The following is a 27,790-nucleotide window of genomic DNA, read 5'->3' on the forward strand; positions in this document are numbered from 1 at the left end:
TTAAGTTAGGTGAATAAACTGTCTTTATTCTATTATCCCCTTGTTTTTTTTTCATGTGTTCAAACTGATCTGCCTCTATACTTTTGTTAGGTCCCCTGTCCCTGCCTTTAAGCATCTCAAGTCCAGCATACTCCTCTGGGTTTTTTCCAACAGGTTCAGGGTCTACAATTTTTGAAGATGACCTCCAGGAAACAATATTTATCTTCTTGCTTTCAGTATTCAATTCTTTAGTCTGAGGGTCAACAACCTCTTCTGTATCCTTTCCAATTATTTGTGTTTTGGCAACAGTGGGAGCCAGTTCTTTAACTAGACCCACTGTCAGGGGAGCTTGTTCATTATCAATAGTATCAGTTTCAGTATCCACTTGATACGCTACCTTAGAAGCAGAAAAAAACTGCTGGTTTTGGGGACTTTCTACCACAGTTTTTGGATCTGTTGAGCTTAGTTTTTTGATATATTTCTCTGGACAGGTGTTATCCTCCCTGGATTTAGGTGAGACAATGTTTTTTGTTTTATTTTTCCACCCTTTTATGATTTTTCCTTCATGCTTATCTACCTGAGTACTTTTGGCATCAATAGAAAAACTCACTTTAAGCAACGCAAGTCCAGCAGACATATCCAGGCTTTTTGAAACAACAACAGGTTTAGAGTCTACCAGTTCTCCTGAAGCTGACCTCCTGGTACCAGCATCAATCTTGTTTTGTTCTGTAATACAGTCTTTAATCTCAAACCCATCTACTTCTGTTAGCTCTCCAGACTTCTGTGTCTTCTGAGCAGCAAGAGTCAGATTTTCAACTGGACTCAACGCCAGAGGAGCTTGATCATTATCGATTGCACTCCTTTCAGTGCAATACGCTACTTTAAACACTGCGGAGGGACAGGTTTCCTTATCTAAAGGATAAACATGCTGGTTTGGGGGTCTTTCTTTAACATTTATAGGATCTGTCTGTCCTACTCTTTGGACATCTTGAACTGGTGAAACTAGAAGGAAGTTGTCTTTACTTGATTTGGGTGAATGAAATGTCTTACATCCATTTTCCCCCTGTTTTATTTTCATGTTTTCAGCTTGTCTATTTTTATCAGGCATTTCAAGTTCAGCATAGTCCTGCAGGCTTTTTGAAACAAAAACAGGTCTAGGGTCTATATATTCTTTTGAAGAGGACCTCCTGGGAGCAACATCACAATTATTTCCTTCTGAAATAAAATCTTTAATCTCACGGTCAACAATTTCTGTAAACGCATCAGACTTTTGAGTGTTTTCAACAGTCTGAGTCAGCTTTTCAACTGGTTTTATCCATTTTTTGTCAGATTGATATACCAGTGTACTTCTGTCAAAAACAGAGAGCTTTACATTAGCCATCTCAAGTCCCCCGTTGTTCTCTAGGCTAATTGCAGTTAACTCAGGTTCAAGGTATGTGACTGTCCCTGCAGTTTGTGTCCTTAAAGCAGGATTAACCTTCTCAATCTCAAGGTGAACAACTTCTTCTGTTAGCATGTGATACTTTTGTGAATTCTCAACAGTCCGAGTCAGCTCTTCAATCGGTTTTATCTTATTTCTGTCAGATTTATCTATTGGTGTACTTCTGTTAATAACAGAGACCTTTACTTTAGACGTATCAAGTCCTTTGTTGTTCTCTGGGCTACTTCTGGCAACATCAGGTACAAGTTCTGTGACTATCCCTACAGATTGTATCTCTATAGCACGATCAGCCTCCTCCCATTCTGTAATAAAGTCCTTAATCTCATAGTCAACAACTTCATTAGCTAACATGTGAGACTTTTGTGTCTGGTCAACAGTACCAGTCAACTCTGCAATCGGTTTTATTCCATTTTTGCCAGACTGGTTTACTAGTGTACTTCTGTCACAAACAGAAACCTCTACTTTAGCCATCCCTGCAATGTTCTCTGGGCTACCTCTAACAAAATCAGGTTCAAGGCCAGTGACTATCCCTGTAGGAGGATCAACCTTATCCAGGTCTGTATTAAATTCCTTTAATTTAGGATCGAGTACATTTGTTGGCTCTTCAGAGCTTAGTGTTCTCTCAATATTAAAAGTCAGTTGTTTACCTTGAACCTCAGACCATGGACCCTGATCAACATAGATTAGATTCCTTCCTGTTGCCACTAGAGTAGAGGGAATCAAACCGGGGTCATAGAGAAAAACATCTTGATCCTGATCTTTTTGGGTTTTTGAGTCTTGTTTCATCTTTAATCTGACTCCTGGAATCTGGTTGAATTCTGACCTTTCTAGAAGGCTCAGGATCTGTGAACCATGAGTAACAGATTCCCAGACCTCAGATCTAGAGATTGCATTTGAATCTTTGCCCTTGTCCATGTGTTCTTTTTCCTGGGTCACTGATGCCTCCTTAGACCAGAAGCTGTCCAGCATTCCCTGTGTTGGTTTTTCTTCCTCTGACACTTGGAAGGACGAGACGTTTGGGAATAGCAAAACAAAGGCACCATGACGCAGTGCCAAGAGATTATGACCAGACAAAATAGACACTTGTTAGAGCGCACAGAAAACACAACTCGGGATAAATCGGATCAAAGGCAGAGATACTGCAGGTCTACCTTTCTTGGCTTCTTTCTCCACCGTCTCCTCTGCGATAAAAGACTTGACAGCTTCTTTGAAAAACAAGGTCCAAGTGTTACAATTCAAAGAAAAAAGATTCGGGACAAAAGAGGTTAATTACTCCTAGGTGTACCTCCAGCAGAAGCTTTGGATTCTTTCTCTTGTGTTTTTAGGAGTTTTGGAGTCTGAAGAATTAAGTCTTCAGCTGGTATGTCTTCATCAGGTTGTAATTGCTGATCTGAGACAACTGCTTTTGCCCTACGTCTCTTTTCGATTATTAGTGTCTTGTCTTGTTTTTTCTCAGCCACCAAGGGACTCACTGCCAAAGGTTCATCTCCAACTACAACTTTTTCTGGTTCTAGTTCCACCACCTGCTTTTCCAGACTGTCTGGTACAGAAGTTACTGAGATTTTCATGTATTCCTCATGGGGCAACTCATGTTGTACCTCGGGGGCTTTGACACTAATTTCTTTTTGGATCATAGTTGTGCGGTCTTTTCTGACCAACACTACATTCTTCTCATCTTTCTTAACTTTTCGTGTGATGTCTTGCTCTTTCTTAGGCTCTCCTGGTTTCTTCATGATCACTTGAGTCTCCTTCATGTCGGTTACAGATACAACATCACCCGCTTGCGACTTTTTAATCCTGGTCTCAATTTTTACAGGACTCAAGGACTTCTCATACAAAGGTTTAGCTTGATATTCTTGCTCGTCTTTGAAAGACCAAGTTTCTTCAGTGGAGGACATCATCTTTGTGTCGTGATGAACTTCGTGCCACTGCTCAAGTCGGGTTGGCTTTTCTGAGGCCCCAAGAGCAGGCACCAAGAGCAAGCGTCAAGGCGGCGCCAAGAGGTGACGAAAAACACCAAAACAATCAAGTGTGAGACAACAAAAACAACCAAGGACGGTCCTTTGATAATACCTTTTTCTTCAGGGGAGACTTTCTTCTTTGGTTCAACCTCCAAAGATGGCCTCCGTATACCCTTCTGAATTTCTAAAACGTCCGTTTTTTCATCTAAGTCGTTTGCAGATGAAAGAAAAAGACAAGATAGATTATTAGACAAATGAACAATCACAAACAAGTCTTAAACCTGTGTGAATTTTCATGCTGGTCTGAGGAATTCGAGTGAAACTTTTTTACCAGCGAGCAGTTGGCATGCATGGAAGAAAAAAGAATGTATAGCAAGTAGAAGAAAATGGAGACAAGGACAAAAACAAGATTTTATCCCCCTGTACCTGTGCCAGAGACTTCTGCTACTTCCTTTGGGACACGGACAACACCAGAGACCATTTCATCCATTGGCTCCACAGGAACCTTCTCATTAGTTTTAGGAGGAACCCTGGCATCTTTAGATGCTTTGTAGGGAGTCTGAACAGGTTTTATCACCAGAACCCTGTCTTCTGATGACTCGTCCAAAACTTGCTCAGGTGTTCTAAAAGGAACAAGAGCCACGTCTTCTTGTGGCTCTTCTGGAACCTTCTCAGGTGTTTTTAGAGGAACCTTGGTGTCTTTAGACACTTTTTGAGGAGTCTGAACATGCAGGACTTCCCCTGGAATCTTCTCAGATGTTCGAAGAAGAACATCTTTAGACACCTTTTGAAGAGGATTATTCACAAGAACCATGTCTTCCAGTGGTTTTAGTGGAAGTTTATCAAAGTCATGTTCAAGCAGGATTTTATCTGGAACCTTATCAGCTGTCCTAAGAGGAACCTTGGCATCTTTGGACGCTTTCTGAACACGTTTTTTTACAAGAACCGTGTTGTCTAATGAATTTGCTGGAAGTTTCTCAAAGTCTGGTTCAAACAGGACTTCTTCCACTTTTGGTCCAACTTGTGCCTTAGTTTGAGGCAGCACCTCTGATACGTTTCCATAACTTCTATCAGGGGACTTCTCAGGTACCTCATAATGTTTACCTGTAAGCTTTTTTCGTACCTTCTGAGGTTTTTCAGAAAGGTTCTCTTGCACTTTTTCAAGTTTCTTTGGTACTTTCTGAGTTGCATCAGGACGTATTTTGGGTTTTTCGGATACTTCCCTTTTGTGACTTATTGCTATTGTATTGGATGTATCCAGACGCTTCTCTGATTTGTTATCTTGTGTTTGATCAGTAAGCTTCTCTTGAACCCTCGCAAGAGGCCTGTCATCAAGCTCCTCAGATACTGCACCAGGTTTGTCAGCAAGCTGCTTTGGTATTTTATCAGTATCATCCTGAAGATTTTCAGGTAGTTTCTTATCTGGTTTTAAAATTTGATCAGGTTTATCACAAAGCTGCGGTTTATCAGGGAGTTTCTTGAGTACCGGGGCTGATTCTTTAGGCAGTCCCTCTAGGACGCTTTCAGGTTTATCTGGTATTCTTTCATATTGTTTGTCTTGAAGTTTTTCAGGTACTTTCTTGGCTGTTTGGTCAGGAATTTTCCGTGAAACATCAGTTAGTTTAGCGGACACTTCGTGAAGCTTTTTGTGGCGTTTATTAGAGAGTTCCTCTGGTCCTGTCGCAAGTATGTTATGGAAAAAGTCTTGGACCTTTTCTGGTTTTGATGGCAGTTTATGGTGTGTTTCATCTGCACTTTCCACTGTCAATTTCTCTTTTTGTGTATCAGTGAGCTTTTCAGGACCACCTGGTAATTTATCACCTCTTTTTTTAGGTAGCTTGTCAGATGTTTTCTCATTTGGTATTTCACAAGTTTTTTCAGATATGTTTTCCTCAGTGTTTTGGAGACTCTTCTCAGTTATGTCAATACTTTGATCATGGGCTTTCTCTTTGACTTTCTTATTCTTTTTAGCTAAAAGTTCCAGTTGCACCTTCTCCGGCACAGCAGGAAGCCTTGCTTGTACTTTATCAGGCTTGTCAAGAAGACTTTCTGGTACTTTATCAGGGATACCCGGTTGCTTCTGTTCTATGCCATCAGTTTTATCTGGAAGCACGTCTGACAGTTTCATTGATATTCCAGCAGGCATTCCTAGAAGCTTCACTGGTAGGTCCTCAGGTTGATCCTGAAGCCTTTCTGATAACTTGACTTGGACCTTCTCAGGTACAGCATAATGCTTTTCTAGTTCTTTATGTTTATTTGGGTGAAAGCTCACTGATACTTTCCCTGTTAAATCATCAGGTTGAAGCTTCTCTGATTTCTTGTCTTGTACCTTCTTGGGAACAGCAGGAAGCTTTGCATGTACTTTATCAGGTACAGAAGCAGGCTTTCCTTGTTCTTTATTATATTTATCATGAATGCTCAACAATACTTTCTCTGGTAAGTCCTCAGGTTGATCAAGAAGCCTCACTAAAGCTTTGTCTTGTACCTCTTTAGGTACAGCAGGCTTTTTTAGTTCCTTATCAGATTCATGGTGAATGCTCACTGATACTTTCCCTGGTATGTCTTGAGGTTGATCATGAAGCTTCCCTGATACCTGGTCCTGTATCATCTCAGGTACAACAGGAAGCTTTGCTTGTACTTCATCAGGTACAGTAGAAGGCTTTCCTTGTTCTTTATCAGATTTACCCTGATTTTTTTGGGTTGCTTTGATTGGTACTCCACTGCGCTCATCTAAAAGCTTCTCAGGCACCTTTTCTGGCACCTTCTCGGGTGCTTTGTCAGGCAAACCAGGAAGCTTTTCTGACACATTTTTGATTTTTTGGTCTGCTTCTTTTTTATTGATACTTTGAGATCCTTTCAGTGCTACATCATCGGGTACAGCAGAAGGCTTTTCTATTTTTTTATTGTTTTTTTCATGAATGCACACTGATACTTTCTCTGGTTGATCATGAAGCCGCCTTTCTGGTACCTTGACTTGTACCAACTTGGATACAGCAGGTGGCTTTCCTGGTACAATTTCAGGTACAGCTGAAGGCTCTCCTTGTTCTTTACCAGGTGTTTCATGAACACTCACAGATACTTTCTCTGGTAGGTTCTTGGGTTGACCAATAACCCTTTCTGATACATCGACTTGTACCTTTTCAGGTACAGAAAAAGGGTTTCCTAGTTCTTTATCATTTTTTTCATGAATGCTCACTGGTAGTTTCATTTGTAGACCCTCAAGTTGATCATGGAGCCTTCCTGATACCTTGTCTTGTACCTTGTCAGGTACAGAAAGAAGCTTTACTCGTGCTTTATGAGGTTCATCAAGAAGACTTTCTGATACTTTTTGAGGTCCACCAGGGAGAGGCTTATCAAGAAGCTTCTCTGAAACCTTTTCTGTTACATTCGCTGGTACTTTATCAAGTTTATCATGAAGTGTCTCTGGTATTTTATCTACTTTATCATCAGGTGTTCCAAGAAGACTTCCTGGCACTTCATCATGGAACATCTCTGGTACTTTCTCAATTGGTTTAGCATTCTTACCAGGAAGTGCCATTTCTTCAGACACTTTCTTGGGTTTGTCTTTCAATTTCTTTGGTACTTTTTCCTGACTTGTATTTTGGATTGTGTCAGGTGGCATGTGTACATCACAGGACATCTTCTGAGGTGATTTGAGAGGTATTTGTTGGTCTTGAGGTACAAGATCAGCTGTCCCAGCTTGAAGACGTTTTGAAACAATAACATGTAAATCACATGACAAGTGAAAAAAATGTGCTAGCGCACAAAAAGGTTGTACAAGGGATAAAATACAATCTTTTTAGTAGACATGACTCAGAGGGCAGTACTAGTGCCCCCTGTAGTCGATAGAGGTAAGTACAGACATCCAAGTACCTTGTGATTCTGCCGTTTCTCTTTTTGGTAGAAGCACAGCAGGATCTGGTTTTGTTTCATCTACTATCTTCTTCTCCACCGGAGCTTCAAAGGATATCAAAGAAATGAGCACAAAAACAAAACCAGAAAAACATCAAAAGGCTCACAGAGCCAAATGTCAAGATTTTTGTGTTAAACACCATTGAAGAGCCACTTTGAGTGCCTCTGAAGAAGCCGAACATGAAGAACAACACATCCATGCGATCCAAATACTGAATAGGACCAACAATAACTAAAAAACATTACATGTAAAGCCAGACACCCATGACGATTCAAATACTGAATAGGACAAACCATGGGTAAAGAACAATGCATAAAGACCCAAATGTGATGAACAAACCAACAGGTAAGGAGCAATACACGATGATCTCCACCATTTGAATAACCACACAAGAACATACAAAAATAAAAAAAATACAGTTAGACAATTGAAGAAGAACCACAGATGGAGGAACAAACATGAACAACACTTGTTAGAACGCACAAAAAGAACCACACTAAGAAAAAAAACAGCCACAAATGAGACATGACGGACCAATGGAAAGAGTTGCACATGACAAACCAAACAAGAACAGGACAAATCATGTTAAAAACAGAGAAGACAACGTTAAAAAGAGTTTAAGATTTGTTTCTTCTTGGTTGAGCCTCAGGTACCTTTGACCACAGGTTCTTTTCTGGGCAGCTTCTGTGGTGCTGCAGAATCCTCCTCCTTCCCCGGCTCCTCTGGCACTTTGAGACAAGATCTCGGTCAATACGAACAATAAATTTATCAAAGACTGGTGACTTTCTCACTACTACTACTACGAGATTTATGAAGCCCACAGCTGGAAGATGTGTACCTTTTTTGCTAGGTTCCTTTGTTTCTTTGGCTTTTGGTGGTACGACTTTCAACCCCCTGGGCTCTGCCTCTTCAGCTGTTTTCACCACAGGCTCTGTTTTGGGAGGTTCGGGAACCTCCTCAGACTCCAGCTTGGATGGTTTTGCTACAACAGTCTCTAGTTTGGAAGGTTTGGGTGTCTCCACAGGCTCCTGCTTGAGGGGTTCAGGTGCCACAGCAGGCTCAGGTTTGTGTGGTTTTGGAGCCACTACAAACTCTGTTTTGAGTGCCTCTTCAGGCTCTGTTTTATGTGGTTTTGGGGCCACTACAGAATCTGTTTTGGTTGCCTCCTCAGGCTTCGGTGTGGCTGGTTTTGGTAAAACTACGTGCTCTGGTTTGGATGGTTTGGTTTCCACCACAGGCTTAGCTGATGGGGGTTTAAGCACCACTGCAGGATCCTGTTTGGGCACCGCCACTCGCTGTGGTTCGAGCACAGTCACAGGCTCTGCTTTAGGCACTTCAGGATCGGAGTTGAGAAGTCGTTGTTTTGGTTCTTCCAAGACTTAAAGCAACAAGTATGACTTTTAAAGATAGGCTTGAAATCAGAACTAATCAAAAAGTGGACACAAAAACAGATGCACACCCACACTTCTGCGCACACATTCATAAACACACACAAAGAACAACCAGTAAAGAATGCAGGAAGTACCTTGAGGTTGCGGTGGAGTTGGTTTCTTCAACAGCCCTAGCCTGGATTCAGGTTCCGCCTCAGGCTTCAGCTTGAATTTGGGGTCTGGCTCAGGCTTTCCCAGTGGCTTGAGTTTTGGTCTCGGCTCCGGTTCAGTCTCAGCCTCAGGCCTGGGTTTCACTAGTTTTAATTTAACCTCTGGCTCTGGCTCGGCCTCAGCTTTGGGCTTTGCCACTGGCTTGAGTTTAAACTTCTGCTCTGGCTCAGCTTCCTCCTCAGGCTTGGGTTTAAAAGGTTTAAGTTTAACCTCTGGCTCTGGTTCGGGCTCAGGCTTAAGTTTTTCCACCTTCTTAAGTTTCAACTTTGACTCTGGTTCAGCTTCTTCTTCAGGCTTGGGTTTCACTGGCTTGAGTTTAACCTCTGGCTCTGGCTCAGCCTCATGCTTGGGTTTTACCACCGGTTTGAGTTTTAACTTTACCTCTGTTTCAGACTCAGCCTCTGTTTTTTCCACAAGCTTGGGTTTTTCTACAGGTTTTAGTTTGAGCCTTTCCTCTGGCTCAGGCTCCTCTACGGGCTTGGGTTTCACTGGCTTGAGTTTAACCTCTGGCTCTGGTTTGGCCTCAGGCTTGGGTTTTGCCACAGGCTTGAGTTTAAAGCTCTCCTCTGGCTCAGGCTCCTCCTTAGGCTTGGCTTTCACAGGTTTGAGTTTAACTACTTGCTCTGGTTCAGCCTCCTCCTCAGGCTTGGGTTTCACAGGCTTGAGTTTAATCTTTGCCTCTGTTTCAGCTTCAGGCATGGGTTTTGCAACAGGCTTGAGTTTAAACCTCTCATCGGGCTCAGGCTCCTCCTCAGGCTTGGTTTTCACAGGCTTGAGTTTAACTTCTGGCTCTGGTTCAGCCTCCTCCTCAAGCTTGGGTTTCACAGGCTTGAGTTTAACCTTTGGCTCTGGTTCAGCTTCAGGCATGGGTTTTGTCACAGGCTTGAGTTTCAACCTCTCCTCTTGCTCAGGCTCCTCCTTGGTCTTGGGTTTTACTGGCTTGAGCTTAGCCTCTGGCTCTGGCTCAGGCTCTGGTTTTGCCACAGGCTTGAGTTTAAACTTCTCCTTTGGCTCAGGCTCCTCCTCAGGCTGAGGTCTTGTCACTGGCTTGAGTTTTGGTTTTGGCTCGGGTTCAGGCTCGGCTTCAGGCTTGCGTCTTGAACCTGGTTTAAGTTTTGGTTTTGACTCTGGCTCAGCCTCAGGCTTAAGTTTTGGTTTTGGCTCAGGCTCCTCCTCAGGCTGGGGTCTCGTCACTGGCTTGAGTTTTGGTTTTGGCTCGGGCTCAGGCTCGGCTTCAGGCTTGCGTCTTGCACCTGGTTTAAGTTTTGGTTTTGGCTCTGGCTCAGCCTCTGGCTCAAGTTTTGGTTTTGGCTCTGGCTCAGCTTCAGGCTTTCCAACCGGCTTAAGTTTGGGCTCCGGCTCAGGCTTTGCCATTGGCTTGACATCCGGTTGAGGTATTTTTGTTTCTGCCAGTCCTGGGTGCCTAGGCTCGTCTTGGGGGTAGGCAACACAAAAATTACCATCAAAGAGCTCAAAGATATGTTAGGGAGACATCAAGATAACAAATACCAAGAGGTGAGAGGCAATATTAGATGATGAACAAGCATGCCTACCTTTCTTTGGCTCATGCTGTGGTGCTGCCACTTCATTGAGTTCTTTGGAGACATTCAAATACATTAGTAATTGCTCACAAAATCATTAATGAGAACAAACTACCTTGCGCCTGGATCAGAACTTTCCTCTCCTCCAGAGAGACCTCCTCTTTGACTTTGGTCACTGTGGCATCAAGATAACCTTCAGTTTTCTTGTGGCTAGCATCGCTAAGTTAGCTACAGAACATAAAGCTCACCTCGCAAGACTGCTTCTTTGTCCTCCCATGGGGTTCCCTCAATTTCCCATTCTGCCTGGCCTTTGGCCGCTTGAAGAGGAAAAACTGGTAATATTAGTTAAAAGACACCAAAGAAAGCTTTGAACGGACTTCTCAGAAGATGATTTTGGTACCTCTGGGAAGCTCTTCCTCAATCACTTCCACTCTATGTCCATCCACTTTTTCTTGGACTGAAACTGCAGCAGATAAACATATAAACTGAGAAAAAAAACACCCAAAAAGACCAGAAAGATGTTTTCCTAAGCTACCAAATTTGCAGCATGTCCAGTAGTGACGTGTAAATATTATGAATAAAGGAAATGATGAGTACCAAAGTTTGAATACCTGTTTGTTCAATTTCTTCATCATATTGGTAAAACTCAGCGGATTCTTAAAAAAAACAGAAAAAAGACATATTTAATGTCCTTCAGATCACAAACACGCTAGCCTGGCTAATTAGAATTTGAGCAGAGGAACCGAAAAACACTTAATTAACTTGGATGTAACAAACAGACAAATACTCAACGATAAAGATATTGAGTCCTTGTTGGTGAATGCAGTCCAATTTTTCTAGGAAATACTGAACTGGTCCACTACTAGCAAAAATCTATATTGCGGGCATGGAAATTACAAGCCAAGGATTCAACAAAAGCAGAAAGAAAGCTGTCGTTTGGTGGGAAAAGGTTTTAAGGTTTCGGTGAATGCATCTTTCGAAGAACCGGGGAAGTCCCTTAAACCCTTTGTAACTGCAGACAAATCCTCATCTGACAGTTTAAGCCTAGAAAAACCGAAGAGATTTGAGGTCAGCCACAGAGAGTCAGGTCCATTTCCAGATCAGCCAAAATTGGACCATTTGTAGATTTGTGCCAGGAAGTTCGGACCCAGATATAAAGGAGGGTAATTTTTGTCAAATCTCAAAGTTTAAAATGTTAGTTTTCGGATCTGTTTCTGTCCAGAAAACAAAATGGCTGTTTTGCCATGTGGACTCTTTAACCAAGGTGTGTCACAAAAAAAAGAACGGGTTGTGGTTTTCAGTCTTACCTTGAACCTCCATTGATGAAGGAGCTTCAGGCCTCTCCACTGGTACGTCTTCCACTTCTGCACAACAAAAACGTCTTCACTATCATACATTCATTTTCGGCAACTTATCCGCACTCAAGACATAGGCATAGGCCTATCCCTGCTGTCTTCCGGCAGTGGGCAGGGCACAATGAAGACTGGTTGCCAGCTAGTCGCAGGGCACACGGAGACAGAAAACCATTCACACGTCTACTCATACTGAGGGAAAATTTCGACTCGCCAATCAACCTCCTGAGCATGTTTCTGGTACATGGGAGGAGTTCCCGGAGAAAACCCACTCAGGCATGGAGAAAATATGCAAACTTTTCACAGGGAGGCCGGCAGTTGGAACTGAATCCAGGACCTATAAACTGTCACGGTCAGGTTGCCGTTCATTCATTATTTTATAAAATCTACTGGGGGATCTGAATCCTTAAATGATTCCAAGAATTAGTCCATATGCCAGAGTCCTTTAACCAACTGGCTAAAGACTATAATTTGGTCATCCGGGATACTTACCGAAGGGAACTGTGGCTAATTCGATCTCTGTCAAAAAGATTGTTGAAGAAGATGGAGAAAGAAAAGAAGAAAATGTCCTGGTTAGTACAACCACAGTGTTAATCCAAAAGTAGTCAAAGAAGTTGCCTTGGTACCTTTGCCAGACAAATAAAGTTCGGCACTGCTCTTGGCTTCACCCCGGGGCTCCAACCTCACAATCACTGAGTACACGCCTGCAGTAGAGCAGTCCGATGTTGGTAATCACAAAAAACTGATCCGTGCTGGGCCGAGCGACCTGCGACTACGCACCTTCGTCCTCAACGCACACGTTCCGGATGACCATGAAATGTCTACGGCCCTCACTGCGGAAGTTGTACTTGGCGCTTTCTCTCAGCTCCCAAGTGTCCTTGTACCAGGACACCACCGCGTTGTCGAAGGACACCTCGCACTCGAAGGTGGCGGCCTGGCGCTCGTTGACCTCCACGTTGTGGATGCGCTTGGTGAAGTGGATTTGCTCAGCTACGACAGGAAAAGAGGGACGGCAAGGCGTGAGGTATTTGGTAAGTGTTACAAATGTTACGACAATGTCCACCCTAGACACTATACAGGTGATTTCCTGACCGCAAAAGTAGGCTGGACAGGGTTAAACACGACGAGTGGATTGCGGGAATGTTATAGCAGATTACAAAGGAGGGATCGCATTAGCAGCCACATCGGGGTATGAAAGGGTGCCATACCGACTGGATTTCAGTGGAATAGGAGGCAAGGGGATGAGAGGACAATGAGAGGGTTTTGCGAGAGGTTACAGGGACAAGCCCTTTGACGTGACAATTTAAGCAAAGCCACATCATGGTTAGGATAGACTTGTTGAAGGTGGGGGTCATTTTTCAGCAATACAGGGCTGGTTAAAGAGGAACGAGACCCTCCCCTCCAAGTTACAAAGAGATTGAGCACATTAAATGTAGGGTTAGTCAGAAGAAAACAATAATGATGAAGAGATTGTCAGAAGAGGTTAGTTCAGAACTAATCAGAAGATTTTGAGACTAGGTACCAACCTTCCACTAAGAGGTCCGCAGAGGACTGCAAGTGCAGGTATCTACAGGTGTAGCGGCCCTGGTCTTTCGGCCTTAAGTCCTTGATATGAAGCTTTTGCAACTTGTGTTTGACCTCAGACCTGAACCTGCCCTCTTTGGTGTCTAACGGCTGGTCATCCTTAAACCACTGCACCTCCACATTGGGAATGGACAACTGACAGGTCAAAGTACATGACTGGCCTTCCTTACCAGATGTATTTTGAAGGTGCGTCTCCACCAAGGCCTCTAGAAGAGTTGAAAAACGCAGAGGCATGAGTCAGTATTATCGACTATAAACTGACTGATGCATTTTGATAAACAAAAAAACGAAAAAATTGTGGTATGGATTGCAGGATTGGACTGTGGGCTAGGTGCGACCGCCTGATGTGCTAATAATGTTGCCTAACAAAACTTGGTCAATTGACAGTTGACCAAGGGGACCTAGTACACAGGTGTCAAACAGGCGGCCCACGGGCCGGATCAGGCCCGCTAAGGGATTGAATCCGGCCCGCGAGACAACACTCAGAGAAGTGCAAGAGAAAAACAAGCTGCAGGTTGAAATATGCCTCTCACAAAGACACTGTACTTGTATTTATTTCACTGTCTCTCTTTCTCTCTCTCTCTCCATCTCTCTCTCTCTCTATCACCCCTTTTCTCCCACTCTGTCTCTGTCTCCTTCACTCTCTGTGTCTATCTTTTTCTCTTCCTTTGTTGCTCTTTCTCTCTCTGTGTCTTTTAACCTCTTTTGCTGTAACTTCCCTTTTTTCCTTTTCTGTTTCTCTTGTCATACCCTTTGCGCTTTCTTTTCTCTCCTTCCGTCTTTCTATTTCTCTTTGGATTTCTTTCTTCCTCTCCCTTTCTTTTCCCCCTCTCTCACAACTTTTTTTCTTTTGTTTCTCACACTCTCTCCCTCTCTCTCTTTTTTTTTTCTTTGTCCCGCCCTCTCTCCTTTTCCCTCCCTCTTTCTCTTATTTCTTTATCTCTCTTTTTCTTTCTCTTTAATCTGCTAGTCCGGCCCCCGACAGAATGTTTGTGCTATCGTGTGGCCCCCGAGTTTAAATGAGTTTGACTCCCCTGACCTAGTACATGAACAATGGACTTTGATCAATGAAAAAAAAAATGTAGACTGGACACCATGTATTTTGGATTATGGAATTTTGTATGGCGGAAGATATGCATGCTGATTTTTTACCGATTCTAGGCTATAAAACTCGGGGACTGAAATGAAAAATGAGCTACAGACTACAGACTGTCTATCTTTTGTAACAAATATAATTTGCAGAACTAACCGGTGACGGTGAGCTTGGCGCTTGAGATGTGAGGTCCGCACACCACCCGGTAGTTGCCCTGGTCTGCGTGCTGGCACCCCTTAATGATCAGCAGGTGACGGTCTCCACTCACACTGATGTGGTATTTGGTGCTGGTGTCTAGTTTCTGGGTGCCCTTGTACCAGGACAGTATAATTTCGGGGTAGTTGATCTTCACTTCACATTCAAACATCGCTTCTTCATCAAGTAGGACAGACTGGTCTGAGATGTCCTTCACCACTGTTACAGGCTAAAGAACAGACAACAGGGCATTTGAGACATCCGTTTTAGGTGATAGTAACTATGGGTTATAAACAATGGACTTCTCAGAGACTGAAACACTTATGACGCTAATGTAGAATGTGCTGGAAACTAGTAATATGTATGGTACCTTAAGGTCTATGAGCTCCAGACTCTGAAGCATTTGCGAACGATCGAAAATGAAACACACTAGGAGCACACGTACAGTAAACTTCACCAACATTAAAGACTTTATTCCGCAGACTCTAATTTGCGGGCTTTGGGCAATGGACTGGAAATTGTCCTTTACAAACAAAGAATTGGGGTATGGATTATGAAAAATAGATAATGGGTTGTGAACTTTGTAGTGCAGACTATAGACACTGAAGACGGTGGTCTATGGATAAAAAATAATACATATTACTGTAGACTACAGACCTCTGTGTGCTCCATCCTCTTCTGCAGGTCAGCCACCAGCCGGGCCATGTCCTCGTCTTGCTCTCTGGGTGCACGTTCGATTTCCTGTCAACCACAAGGGAAAGAGTATTTAGTTACATGTGCACCTTGAGGCTGATCACAGAATCTTACTTGTCTTCCGGTTTCGTCAGCCTTCTCTTGTTTGAGCTGCTCAATGGCCTGGAGGAGACCACGGTAATCGGTGATACCGTACATTCGTGCATATTTCTCGTACTCCTTGGGGTCTACGTTTCTCAGGAGCTCAACGATGTCAATGTCCTGTTCAGCCTCTGGACTCTTCTGCTTGGACGGCGTCCTGATGATACAAAGAAGATTTGAGTTGAACCTCTGCAATTATGGTTCTCAAAGGGAGATTGAGTGCTGTTCAATGGGACTGACTTCTTGAGCTTGGCTCTCAGGTCTCCTTCGAGCTGGGCAGCTGCCTTCTTTTCTTCTACATTAAGGTCTGCAGGGCACTCAATTTCGCCATGCTTGTTGGAGGCTACACAGCGGTACTGTCCTGAGTCGGACTTGGTCACCTCGCGGATCTCCAGTCTGGCCTCTGAACCCTTCTGCTCGATGGAGACTCGGCCACCCTGTGTCAGCTGCCTCCACTTGCCCTTCATCCACTTGACACTGGGAATGGGCTCGCCGCCGACTTTGGCAATGAAGCTAGCGGTTCCCTCTGTAAAGGACACAACATGGTCTCGAGATCGATCCTTGTCACTGAGGCTCATTTCTACTGTGTTAAAGTTGGGGGAGGGAAGTCTTACTCTCTGTTACTTGCAAGCCCTTGGGTTCTTGGATAAAGAAAAGCTGGTCCAGTTTTTTGGCATGAACGACCTCGCCCGCCTTGTCTGTAGGCGCTACATCTTTTTCTTCAAAAATTAAAATGGACAAAAACAGATATAAGACCAGAAAAGACAGCCATTGGACATGTCCTACTACATGGATGGATAATCCAGTGCTTCCAGTTCTGCAGGTTTTAGATATTCTCCAACACACCTGAGTAATGTTTAGGATGGTTATTGGGAATCTGCACTAATTGCTGATTGGTTGATTATAATAATCAGGTGGGTTGGAGAAGGAAAGCCTCTGAAACATTCGGGGACTGCCCACCAGGTGCAATTAGTCCTTGACACTATTAGTAACTTGATTAACGGAAAACAAGTAACAACTAGCAAGTCCGCTTTTACCGTTGACTGTGACTCTCGCACGACATAGATCGGTGCTGACATCATTGGTGGCCTTGCAAATGTAATCGCCAGCATCCTGGCGGGCCGCAGCGCTGATCTCCAGGCAGGCTGTGCCGTCTGAGAAGCTGACCCGGGTTGTGCTGGACAGCATCAGTTCTTTTCGGTCTTTAAGCCACTGAATCTGGAGAGGAGGTGATCCGCGAACGTGGCATCGCAGACTCAGACACTCGCCCTCGCTTACTGATGTGGCTTTCAAAGGGACATCGAACACTGGGGCAAACTTGGCCTCTGTGAAGGAAAAGGGCCCAAGCAGAGTTAATAATATTAGCTGGGAGGCTAGCAAATACCTACAAACAGGAAATTCTAACATTGCAAGCCAAAACAACTCAAAATGCTATAATAGGAGCTAGCAGACAAAGCTAAAATGTTATAAAGTTTAATACACAGAATTAGCTTTGTTACACTAAGAAACCTCGGTGTCTACAACAGTTCTTATCCCAAGACCTCCATTTCGTAGTGAGGGCTAACTAACCCAGGATTTTAAGTCTGACATCACACTCGGCCTTTCCAGCCTCGTTGGTGGCGCGGATGTTGTAGCGTCCGCTGTGCGAACAACGACTGCTCTTGATGCAAAGTACCGCCACATTGCTCTTGAAGCTAAAATCATAATCGTCCGAGCCGGAAATGTCACCACCATCCTTGAGCCATAGAATTGTCATGGGCTGGGACCCAGACACCCGGGCTTCCATTTTGACAAGCTGGCCCTCGATATCTTCCAATTCCTCAGATGGTTTCTTGGTGAATACCGGTGGGTTCTTGCGCTCTAGGAACAAGACACTTGTCAGAAGGGTCAAAAGAACCACAGACCACGGGGGAAGTGGGGCACAAGGCAAAAAAAACAGAAAGACAAGAGGAGCCACAAACACCAAGGGGGCAGAATGTGAAGAGCACAGGGCGGGAACGAGCGACAGTGAAAAATAGACTAATGTTCAAGGGGATGCAAAGACAAAGTGGTCAAGACACAAAGATGATGGCACATGACTCAAATGAGGTTGGACACGAAAACTCAAAGAAGAAAACTGGACAAAAAGACCACACAACAACGCACAAACACCTGCAGGCTAGGGGAAAAAGTCAGGAAAAGAGGGGATCAGGATCAGGTTGATGAGATGCAAAAAAACAACGAAGATAATCTGGACAAAAAGATTATAAGACTGGGTCTAAAAAAAACTAAGGGCCAAAAAGGAATACCAGGAGAACCTGAAACAAAAACTTGACACCAAGATAATGTGGTCCAAACACAAGACGGTGTATATATAGGCCAGATCTGCAGGTTCAAAACTACAAAAACAACAGGGCAGAAAGAGAAAACGTTATATACACAAAGACAAGAGTAGGTGGTACATTAGGACAGGAAAGGTAGCACATAAAGACTAGGAAATTGGGATACAAATGCTAGGGGATGGAATAAAAAACAGGATGGTTGAAAAGAAGAAGAAAGCAGAAACACAAAGACCGGTAGATAGGGAGACAAAGATAAGTATTTGGGACAAAAACCTTTGACGGTGACATCACAGGAGCAGGAATCCTTCCCAACATCATTGGTGGCATGGCAGGAGTATCTTCCGGTGTCCCCTTTGTCAGCCTTCATGATTCTGAGCTGGGTGCTGTTGCCCTCAGAGACGATGCGATAGTTGCCGCCAGTGCGGATGTCCTTGTGGTCCTTAGACCAAGTCACTTTCATGGGGACTGAGCCGGTCATGTGACACTCCAGCTCTAGGCTGTCGCCTACCGTTACCGTCTGTGTAGCAAACATTTTCATGTCGAAGACTGGTGGGTATCGAGGCTCTGTGGAGGCAGGGAGGGAGGATTCTAAGCCGCATACTTAACGATCAAAGAAAAAACTTTGGGACATGTCCTGGCGCTGACCTTGCAGGGTGAGCTTAGCTCTGCATGAGGCGGAACCCAAGCTGTTGGTAGCCACGCAGGTGTATTCTCCAGCGTGTCTCATCTCGCTGTGGTTAATGGTGAGCGTAGCAGTATTGTCATCGTAGAGGGCCGTTATGTCATACTCAGGCCGCAGTGGTTGGCCGTTCTTTAACCAAGAAACGTCCAGAGGGGACGAACCGGCAACGCAACACTCGAAACGGACTGTAGAGCCCATTGTCTGCTGGAGGCTCACAATCTTCTTGGGGAAGCTTGGCGGAGTCTTGGCCTCTGAGGGGGTGGCAAGAGAGGGATGATAGAACTAGGTTCCTTTCTGTTCTGGACTTCCCAGTGAAAGCTTGTTTCTCCTCACAAGAGGTGAATGATTATTTATGGATTGACGGATGAATACATAAACAGATGGAAGGAAAAACTGACAGTTGGACAGATGGTGGGAAATAAAAATGGACAAACCGATAGATGGATTAAACCTGATTCCTTTCGGTCATTTAGTTTTGAAGCGGGATCCATCCTTTCATCCTGCATCTTTGACCAAGACAAGGCATGCAAATCAAAAACTAGTTCATGACCAACCTTGAACACTGAGGCGGCAGGTGGAGGCAGCCTTCCCGATCTTGTTTTCGGCCTTGCAGGTGTACTCGCCCTCATCGGCCTTAGTGGCCTTGTTAAGTTTGAGGAAGGCCACGCCTTGGCTCTCCTCCAGACGGACGGTGTCACTGGAGCGGACCATGCTGTCGCCCTTAAACCAGGAAACTTGGATCTCTGGGGTTCCTGCCATGCGGCACTTGAGGCAGACAGCATCTCCTGACGTCACTTCCATGGGCTCAAGGGCATCTACGAAGTACGGTGGCTCTGCGGGAAGGAGACAACAATGGGAACAAAGTCAGGACCCTTGAGCCTGTCTACCAGGTCTAAGGATGATTCCCACCCCATTGTCTTGGCGTCTTTCTGAACATTTTGCCCGCCCCAAAAACTATTTTAGCAATTGGATTGATTTAGTTCCTTTTGTCAGAAATGTTACTTGATACTAAATATTCAAAATATCAACTTTTATTTATTCGCTTTCCATCTGCTTATCCTCACTAGGATCATGGGGTGTCGGAGCCCATCCCAGCAGGCAAGGGACTACATGGACTGGTTTCCAGGGCCAAGTGGAAACAATCCAGAAAAACAACAAAGGGGTTTCCATGATGGCTATGACTAATAAATGTGTCTGGCAGGACCAAAGTTTGAGAAACAGCAGTTCAGGCGCCACCCACCCAGAATGGTGACGGTGGCCTCGCATTGGTCCTCGCCAGCCTGATTGGCCACACGGCAGGTGTACTTTCCAGCGGCATCCTTGTCGTCTGTGCTCAGACACTCAAGGATGCAGGTGCTCTCCGTGGTACTGAGATTGTATTTGTAGGAGGCAAACACCGGCTGCCCATCTTTGAACCAGTTTACCGAAATTTCGGGTGTTCCCGAGTACATGCCCTCCAGCCTCAAAACTTTGCCTTTCTCCACAGACACGTCCTTAAGCTTCTTCACAAACAAAGCCGGCTCTGAAAAAAAATGCATTCCGGCCGTCATTCGCAGTCCGGCCCCTAGTAGCTACAAAGAACCCTAGTGATGGAACCAACGGCAGCCTGACCTTTGAGCAGTAGATTGACGGGGCAGCTCTCCTTCCCCACGTCGTTGATAACCTGGCACGTGTACTCTCCAGCATGACTCCTGTCTACCCAATTGAGCAGCAGGAGGACTTGGTTATCTTTCAGTGAGAATTCACAGTCATGCCCGGCCTCCAGCTCCTTGGCTCCCCTGAACCACTTAACCCTTAGAGGGGCGCTGCCCTTGACAATAGCCGAAAAGCTGACGCTGGAACCCAGAGTTGCCTCCACCGGCTGCGGCGGAACCACAAAAGACGGTGGCTCTGTGGAAGGGAGACATTTATGGCAAATGGCAAATCAACAAATGAATGCCAACCATGGATGTGTGCATACCTTTAACGTCCAAGGTGGCACTAGTCTGACAGGATCCTGCCTCATTAATGGCCCTGCAGCTGTAGCGTCCCGAGTCGGATAACTTGAGGGTTGGTAGCTTCAGGGTGCAGCTATTGTCAATGAACGAAATGTCGTGGGTGGGCCCACTGTGGAGTTCCTGGTCGTCATGGTACCAGAAAATGGTGAAAGGGGCCGAACCCGACACTTTACATTCCATCTCTGTGGCCTTGCCCACCACCGTGTTACAATCCTTCAGTTTTCTCGTGAAGGAAGGTGGAATGAGTTTGTCTGAAAGGGACAGAACAAAAGTGGGATCGTACAGGTCCGACACTTTCTTAGTAACTAAGTCATAACACTTAGACAGGGCGCATGACGAGCACATTACAAACTTAAAATTCATAAGAAAGTGCAACCAACCTAAGACAACAAGCGGAATTTTAATCAGGTCCTTGCCGACCTGATTCATGACCTGGAAGGTGTATTCTCCAGAGTCCTGTTTGTTCGCACCCATAATGTTTAGGCCAGAAATCATTCGCGAAAAAGAAATGTTGTATTTCTTGCCAGTGGCCAGCTCCACGCCATCCTTGAACCACTTGGGCACAAGTTCTGGAGTTCCACACACTTTGACTTCGAGGCAGGCATTATCGCCAGCTGTTATGCTTACTGTGTCGGGCTTATCCACGATCTTGGCCGGTTCTGATAGCAAAACATCAAACACAAAGTGTTTGAAGCCACGGCTTCATATAAGGGAAAGAGGTAATGATTTGTTGGTACCAACCTAAAACAGTCAAGTTTGCAAAACACTCTGTAGTTCCAGCATCATTTTGCAACTGGCAGGTGTACCGGCCTGCTGCTGCAGCATCAGCCAGAAAAACTTTGAGAGAAACCTGCTGGTTCTCAAAGCTGATTTTTCTGTTGTCGCCATCTCTGAGAATATGGTCCTTGTCCAAAACCCAAGACACAGTGATGGGTTCTGAGCCTCTGACCGTGGCTACAAGATTCACTTCCTGTCCGAGAACCACTGTTGCATTGGATAATTTCTCAACGAAGGATGGGGGCTCTGGAAAAATTGAGAAACCAAGTCAGCAATGGTGAAAGAACGTAAACAGGATCCGGTACTTTACCATTTTTTTCCCGCCTACCTCTGAGTTTAATTGATGCCTGGCAGATGTCGCTGCCAACAGGGTTTGATGCTTTGCAATCATAGCGGCCAGCATCAGTGGGTTCGATCTCCATGAGGTGAAGTGTGGCTGAGCTACCCTCGCTCAACATTTTGTACTTTTTGCTCTCGATCAGAGGTTTGCCCTCCTTAAACCAAGCGGTCTGGAAGGGGGCTGTCCCACTGATCTCGCAGTAGAGGCTCACATCCTTGCCCATCAACGCTTCTACTGGTTCAGGTACTTTAATGAATGATGGCGGGTCTACGAGAACACCAGCATATTGTTACAGAAGCGCAAAAAAACTGCAGTAGGCAAAACCCCAATCCTCTGGTCTCCTATGACATGTGAGAAGTTTTTGGAATCAGGAATCCTACCTTTCACAGTAAGAGTGGTGCTGCAGCTGACACTGCCGGCGTCGCTGCTGGCTTCGCAGGTGTAAAGTCCTTCATCATCAAATCGGGTTGTGTACAGTTCAAGGACGGCCAGTGAGCCATCAAAGGACATCCTACAGTTGGCGCCATCCAACAGCTTAATGTCCTGCTTGTACCAGGTCATCCTAAGGGGTCCGGTACCTGTTACCCTGCACTCCAGGCGGAGTGTCTCACTCCGCTTCAGACATTTACTGGTCGGGAGTTTCAGCAAAAACTCAGGTGGTTCTGGAAAGGTTAAAACGCTAGCATTAGGTGGCGTAATGTTTGTATACAATCCCCCAAAATGTCCAAAGGAAACAATTGGACTTTTCAGACAGAAAGAAGACTTGTCCAAACCTTGGAATAAAACTCGAGATTATGTTGTAAACTTTTTTTGTTTATGTCATGCAGTGTTGTAAAAGTATCTGAACCCTAAACAATATAAACTCACTATCAGGCAATAATAGAGTAATGTCCGCACCTGGCCATTCGTAACAACATTCAATATCACAAAACAAATGTTTCAAAATTCTGAACAGTCGGTCTTGTGTCAAATTCGAAAGGCAGAGAAAGGTGATGCCCTCTTTAGCCCAAAAGATCATTTGAGTTAGTCTTAAGTATGGTCTCAAAGCCAGGGTGGTTGCAAGATAGTATCCTGAAGCTGAAAAGTGTTAGTTATGATTTACATTACAACAAATCTTTGATAAACTAACAAACAAAATAAAACTTGACATACGACGACCCGATTGTCGAACCTTTGATCGTCAAGTTGGCGCTGGACCGCACAGATCCAGCATCGTTGTCAACTTGGCACGCGTAGATCCCACCATGGGTGATTGCAACTGAGTATAGCTCCAGGAAGCAGGAGAGTCCCTCTAGACCCATAAGACAGGTAGGCCCCGCCATCAACTCCAAGTCATCTTTGAACCATTTGACATTGAAGGGTGGCGTTCCCTTGAACGTGGCTGTAAAACGGACGGTTGCATTTGGGATGGTTGACTTTGAATCAGGTTGGGTGACAAAGCTGGGTGGTTCTACAGACCATAAAAGAAGGCATGTTAGAAACACAGATCCTCCTGAGGAGGATCAAGAAATCACTTGAGATTTTATTTTGCCTTTGACTCTGAGGGTTCCAGTGCACTGGCAGCTGCCGGCGGCATTGCTGAGTTTGCAGGTGTAGGAACCCGCATTTGAAATCTCCAGTTGCTCGATTTCCACACACACGGAGTTGTCTTGCTGAATCAGTTTGTATTTTTCACCGCTGGAGATCTTGGTACCGTCTTTCTGCCATTCTACAGAGATCGGAATGGACCCAGAAATCTTGCAAATTATTTGGACAAAAGAGCCCAGAATTTCTTGCATGTCCCCCAAGGGTTTCATGAAACTAGGCGGGATGACTTGTTCTGGGACCAGGAGAACAGACACAAAGTTATGATCTGGCACGGATGGAAAGGTAGCTTTCATCGCAGATGGAACCTAAAACCGACCTGACACAACCACTTTGGCGGTGCAACGGCAGCGGTCGATGTGGTTTGACACCTCAAAAACATAGTCTCCTTCATCCTCTCTCTGCGCTGATTGAATCTTCAGGCTGCTGATGTTGTTCTCAAAGCTAATTTTGTGCTGCCTGATAGACTGCAGCTCCTTGCCCCCTCTCAGCCAACGGACTCTGAGTTCTGGTGAGCCTGTTACCTTAAAGTCCAGACTGACCGGATCTCCAGCTGTCACCGTCACCAACTCAGTTTTCTCTAATATTTGAGGAGGTTCTGCAAGCCATGAAAGTCACAGAATTATAGCAGGTCCGGCAAGATCTGAAAAGAGAGTTAAGTAAGTACCTTGGACCACCAGAGTGGCAACACATTTATCCTGGCCAGCATCGTTTTGGGCCTGGCAAGCATAAGACCCGCTGTGTCCAGCTTCACAGGCAGGGATCACAATTGTAGCCACATTATTTTGAAATGTTCTCTGGATTTTAGGATCATCCATAATCCAGTTCCCATCTTTTTGCCAGAGCACGGAAATGGTTGGCGAGCCGTCCACAGCACACTCAAAGACCACCTTCTTACCCAGAACACAAGTGGCATTTTCCATTCTCTTGGTAAATGTTGGCGGTTCTGTTAGATAAAGTTTGATATCAGTTCTTGCTGTCCAAAGCAAGACTATTTCAGAGTCAACAAGACTAACCTTTGAGAGTCAGAGTGGTTTTACAACTGCAGCTTCCGACCTCATTGGCAACGGTGCACAGGTATTCCCCAACATCGCTTGGGTCACATCGGTGCACCTCCAGGCCTGCAGTGTCGTTGAGTAGGGACAGGCAGTGTTTGGCGCTGGATTTCAGCTCCTTGCTGTCTTTGAGCCACGTGATCTCAAAGGGGGTGGTGCCAGCCAGCTGACAGTTAAGCAAGGCATCGCAGCCTGTCACAACGCTTGCCGGGGTCAACTCACGTAGGAACACGGGCGGTTCTGACGTCAGGGAACAAAACTGTTATCCTCTCAGAAACACTGAAAAAAAACACCTAAATTATTGACTGCACTGACCTTTAACCTGGAGTTCCATGTTGCAGCTTTCGCTTCCTGCTTCATTGCGAGCTTCGCAGAAGTACACCCCACTGTCTTTTATGTTGGTTTCGAACAGTTCCAAGGTGGCCACAGAGTTGACGAAAGCCATATTGTGGCGACTGTCGGGGTTGATCTCAGAACCTTCCCTAAACCAGTAGATGTCGATTTCTGGTGTGCCGCTCACTTGGCACTCAAATGTTTGATTCTGACCCGGTCGGATCACAGACAAACGTGCTGGGGTACGCGTGAACCTTGGCGGTTCTGTTGGAAGAAACAACACATGTGTCAGGAAAAACTGAAAATGAAGCTAGTGAATCAATCCAGAAGAAAACCTTTAAGGTCCTCCATCCATCTAATATATTCCGCTTATCCTGGGTTGGGTTGTGGGGATTGTATCCTCAGCAGTGAAGCTTACACCACCCCTTCCTGGGATACAGTCTGGCTCTCCACGCACCCAACCCCATAGGTGGTAAGCCCATGGGAAGAGGGACTCACGTAGCCCTTTCAGCCTGAGCCTGCCTGCAACCCATGGGCATAGGACAGCCAGCAGGCTCTAACAGCGGACACCACCTCAAGGCCTGGCCTTAAGTGGTCTATGAGCTGTGCTTCCTCTGACCCCTTAACTAGGGCCTTGTTTGTCATGGGTTATACTACCAGGGGCTTGAAGCCCATACAACATAACTCTTAGGATGGTTGAGACATGTAAAGCCTTCCACTATGGTAAGATAGATGAAAGCCCTGTGAAGCTCATTTCATTTAAACATTAACCTGATTCTTTAAACTACAATACCCTTCGTGGGTCCGATTGATGCCATATTATTTATGTATTTTAGGCAAAATGTGTGTTTCTTTTTTGTTAAAATCATTTGAGTTTTGACAATGTTAAAAAAAGGTACACAACACAAGAGGTATTAACCTTTGACAAAGAGTGTGGACTGGCAGCAGACGGAACCGACATCATTGTGGACCTCGCAGACATAGTCACCAGAGTCTGAGATTTTGGCAAAGAAGATTTCCAAAGAGGTGGAAGAGTTGTCTTTTATCACCATGTAGTCGGGGCTGGACAAAATCTCTTTCTGGTTCTTAAACCACTTTATTGTCAACGGTGGTGTCCCTGAGACCAAAGCACTGAAATGGATCTTTGATCCTGGCAGAACATTCAGAGACTCCGGGGCTTCAATAATGCAGGGAGGTTCTGAAAACGCAGAGAATCAACAATTGTGGATCAGGCAGGCAGGATTCGAAATCTGACCAGGCCAAAAGAGAACCAAACCTTTGACAATCAAGGTGCCCGAGCATTGAGCACTTCCTGCCTTATTTGTAGCGATGCAGGAGTAACTACCACTATCTTTGCTGTCCAGATTGGAGATTTCCAGGAAAGCCACATTCTCAAAGAAGGTGCATTTGTGTCTGTTGTCTGTCTGGATCTGGTTCTCGTCTCTGTACCACTGAATGCTAAGGGGCAGTGAGCCTGATACAACACATTCAAGGTGTGCAAAGGAACCTTTGATACCCTCACTTTGCTTCAGTTTTCTGGTGAATGTTGGTGCAATTATTTGATCTGATGTGGAAAAAAATCATGAAGTTAAGAAGATGTAGATTGCGCTGAGCAATAACAATTTGGTTGTCAACTGACCCAAAATGGTTAGTGTAGCCTTGCAAGAACTGCTGCCGATATCATTTGAAACCTCAAAGGTGTAGTCTCCGCTGTCACTTTTATCGGTTTTACTGATTTTGAGGACAGAGCTGGAGTCTGTACTCTGTACTTTGTACCTCTGGCCAGAGACCAGCTCCTTGCCAGCCTTTAGCCAGCGCACTTTCAGTGGCTTAGTGCCTGAAAACGAGGCTGCAAAGGTGGTCAGATCCCCTTGAGTCACACTAATGGACTTTGCCACATCTGTGACCTTTGCTGGTTCTAGGAAGCATAAGACAAAAACAAAGAAGTTATACACTGACGACTAACATCCCGGCTAACCCGACTTAAGATGCTGTGGTTCCGCTAAAATGTTGTTTTTGTAGGTCAACTGACCTTTAACAGTTAGAACAGCGGAGCAAGTCTGACTCCCTGCCTGATTCTGGGCCTGACATGAGTATTTGCCTCCATTGTCGCTATAAAGTTTGGTGATATGCAGCAGAGCTTTCTGGTCCTGGTACAAAATCTTAATATTTTCAGCCTCTTTCAGCTCATGGTTGTCTTTAAGCCAGGTGACGGTCATGGGTTCCGAGCCCTTTAGGGTGCACTGCAAGAACACCTCACTGTCTACAAGGGTACTGATGTTCTCCAACTTTTGGATAAACGAAGGGGGTTCTAGAACAAAATTAATTATCAGTCAATCGAATGTTAAACCAGAAACGAACACGTACAGATTTTCAGAACACTTTTTTAGAAGATCGACAAAACTGAGGAAGTAACAATCCCGATCCATGAGATCTTCTGAGCTGACCTTTTAGCGTGACTTGAGTCTCACATGTGGCTTTCCCCACTTCATTCTCCACTGCACACTGGTACAAGCCCACGTCTGTAACCTCCAGATCCATGACCTGAAGAGCCACCAGGTCTCCTTTTACAGTGATCCTGTGTTTCTTATCGTTCCTCACCAGCTTTTGTTTTTTGTAAAATGACACTGAAAATGGTGCAGAACCAGACACTTGGGCCTCCAACGTCATTTCTGTTCCTTTCACCATGTCTTTGGGCTCCAAGAAACGAGAAAACACCGGGGGCTCTGGAGGAACAGAATAGTCAGTTATAGCACACAGTACTAAAAGGAATGTTGTCTTCCATTTGTTTCACCAGACAATTCAAAGTCTAGTGTTCCAGAATTGTGGGAACTGCAAAGTAGACCAACCTTTGACTGTAATTGTGCTGCTGCAAGAGTCACTCCCAGCATCGCTGGTAGAGATGCAAGTGTAATCTCCAGAGTCTTTAACAGTGCTGTTGACTATCTCTAGGGAGGCTACCAAATCATCAGAGGTTATTGTGTATTTAGGACTCTGGATGATCTCTGAGCCATCCTTCAGCCACCTAAAACCAATAGCAGGACTGCCTGTAACTTCGCACTGGAGCTTGACTGGGTTTCCGCTGACGACTAGCTTAGTGGCCTCAGGCTTGAGTACAAAGACCGGAGGTTCTGAGACAAAGTGTTAATAAGGATTAGAAGTAAGGTTAGTGTCAAAGAGCGATGTTCAAACATGTGATGACAGGCA

General features: G+C 44.9%; 1 protein-coding gene across 1 annotated transcript in view; it reads right to left on the bottom strand.

Annotated features, from left to right (window-relative positions):
* The window catches only part of ttn.2 (titin, tandem duplicate 2), a 182,272-nt gene that overhangs the window by 112,009 nt on the left and 42,473 nt on the right, over positions 1 to 27,790 (bottom strand). The window contains exons 50-95 of the mRNA XM_088353510.1: positions 27,433 to 27,714; positions 27,031 to 27,309; positions 26,616 to 26,894; positions 26,223 to 26,501; positions 25,860 to 26,147; positions 25,503 to 25,781; positions 24,566 to 24,847; positions 24,212 to 24,490; positions 23,863 to 24,141; positions 23,515 to 23,793; positions 23,143 to 23,430; positions 22,783 to 23,061; positions 21,992 to 22,273; positions 21,600 to 21,878; positions 21,236 to 21,517; positions 20,875 to 21,153; positions 20,458 to 20,745; positions 20,109 to 20,387; positions 19,738 to 20,019; positions 19,052 to 19,330; positions 18,461 to 18,748; positions 18,089 to 18,379; positions 17,064 to 17,354; positions 16,532 to 16,819; positions 16,109 to 16,213; positions 15,735 to 16,020; positions 15,468 to 15,651; positions 15,318 to 15,401; positions 14,622 to 14,889; positions 13,315 to 13,578; positions 12,569 to 12,778; positions 12,415 to 12,492; positions 12,281 to 12,307; positions 11,744 to 11,800; positions 11,048 to 11,092; positions 10,837 to 10,899; positions 10,022 to 10,088; positions 9,586 to 9,931; positions 8,820 to 9,129; positions 8,133 to 8,672; positions 7,948 to 8,022; positions 7,255 to 7,338; positions 3,808 to 7,080; positions 2,706 to 3,371; positions 2,572 to 2,625; positions 2,244 to 2,418 (exon numbers count right to left, since the gene is read on the bottom strand). Of these exons, the coding sequence (XP_088209636.1) occupies positions 2,244 to 2,418; positions 2,572 to 2,625; positions 2,706 to 3,371; positions 3,808 to 7,080; positions 7,255 to 7,338; positions 7,948 to 8,022; positions 8,133 to 8,672; positions 8,820 to 9,129; positions 9,586 to 9,931; positions 10,022 to 10,088; positions 10,837 to 10,899; positions 11,048 to 11,092; positions 11,744 to 11,800; positions 12,281 to 12,307; positions 12,415 to 12,492; positions 12,569 to 12,778; positions 13,315 to 13,578; positions 14,622 to 14,889; positions 15,318 to 15,401; positions 15,468 to 15,651; positions 15,735 to 16,020; positions 16,109 to 16,213; positions 16,532 to 16,819; positions 17,064 to 17,354; positions 18,089 to 18,379; positions 18,461 to 18,748; positions 19,052 to 19,330; positions 19,738 to 20,019; positions 20,109 to 20,387; positions 20,458 to 20,745; positions 20,875 to 21,153; positions 21,236 to 21,517; positions 21,600 to 21,878; positions 21,992 to 22,273; positions 22,783 to 23,061; positions 23,143 to 23,430; positions 23,515 to 23,793; positions 23,863 to 24,141; positions 24,212 to 24,490; positions 24,566 to 24,847; positions 25,503 to 25,781; positions 25,860 to 26,147; positions 26,223 to 26,501; positions 26,616 to 26,894; positions 27,031 to 27,309; positions 27,433 to 27,714 (14,041 nt within the window). The remainder of the gene's footprint in view (positions 1 to 2,243; positions 2,419 to 2,571; positions 2,626 to 2,705; positions 3,372 to 3,807; positions 7,081 to 7,254; positions 7,339 to 7,947; positions 8,023 to 8,132; positions 8,673 to 8,819; positions 9,130 to 9,585; positions 9,932 to 10,021; positions 10,089 to 10,836; positions 10,900 to 11,047; positions 11,093 to 11,743; positions 11,801 to 12,280; positions 12,308 to 12,414; positions 12,493 to 12,568; positions 12,779 to 13,314; positions 13,579 to 14,621; positions 14,890 to 15,317; positions 15,402 to 15,467; positions 15,652 to 15,734; positions 16,021 to 16,108; positions 16,214 to 16,531; positions 16,820 to 17,063; positions 17,355 to 18,088; positions 18,380 to 18,460; positions 18,749 to 19,051; positions 19,331 to 19,737; positions 20,020 to 20,108; positions 20,388 to 20,457; positions 20,746 to 20,874; positions 21,154 to 21,235; positions 21,518 to 21,599; positions 21,879 to 21,991; positions 22,274 to 22,782; positions 23,062 to 23,142; positions 23,431 to 23,514; positions 23,794 to 23,862; positions 24,142 to 24,211; positions 24,491 to 24,565; positions 24,848 to 25,502; positions 25,782 to 25,859; positions 26,148 to 26,222; positions 26,502 to 26,615; positions 26,895 to 27,030; positions 27,310 to 27,432; positions 27,715 to 27,790) is intronic.

Source organism: Urocampus carinirostris, chromosome 14 (assembly GCF_059441175.1).
Source record: "Urocampus carinirostris isolate Australia breed hairy pipefish chromosome 14, RoL_Ucar_1.0, whole genome shotgun sequence".
NCBI lineage: Eukaryota > Metazoa > Chordata > Actinopteri > Syngnathiformes > Syngnathidae > Urocampus > Urocampus carinirostris.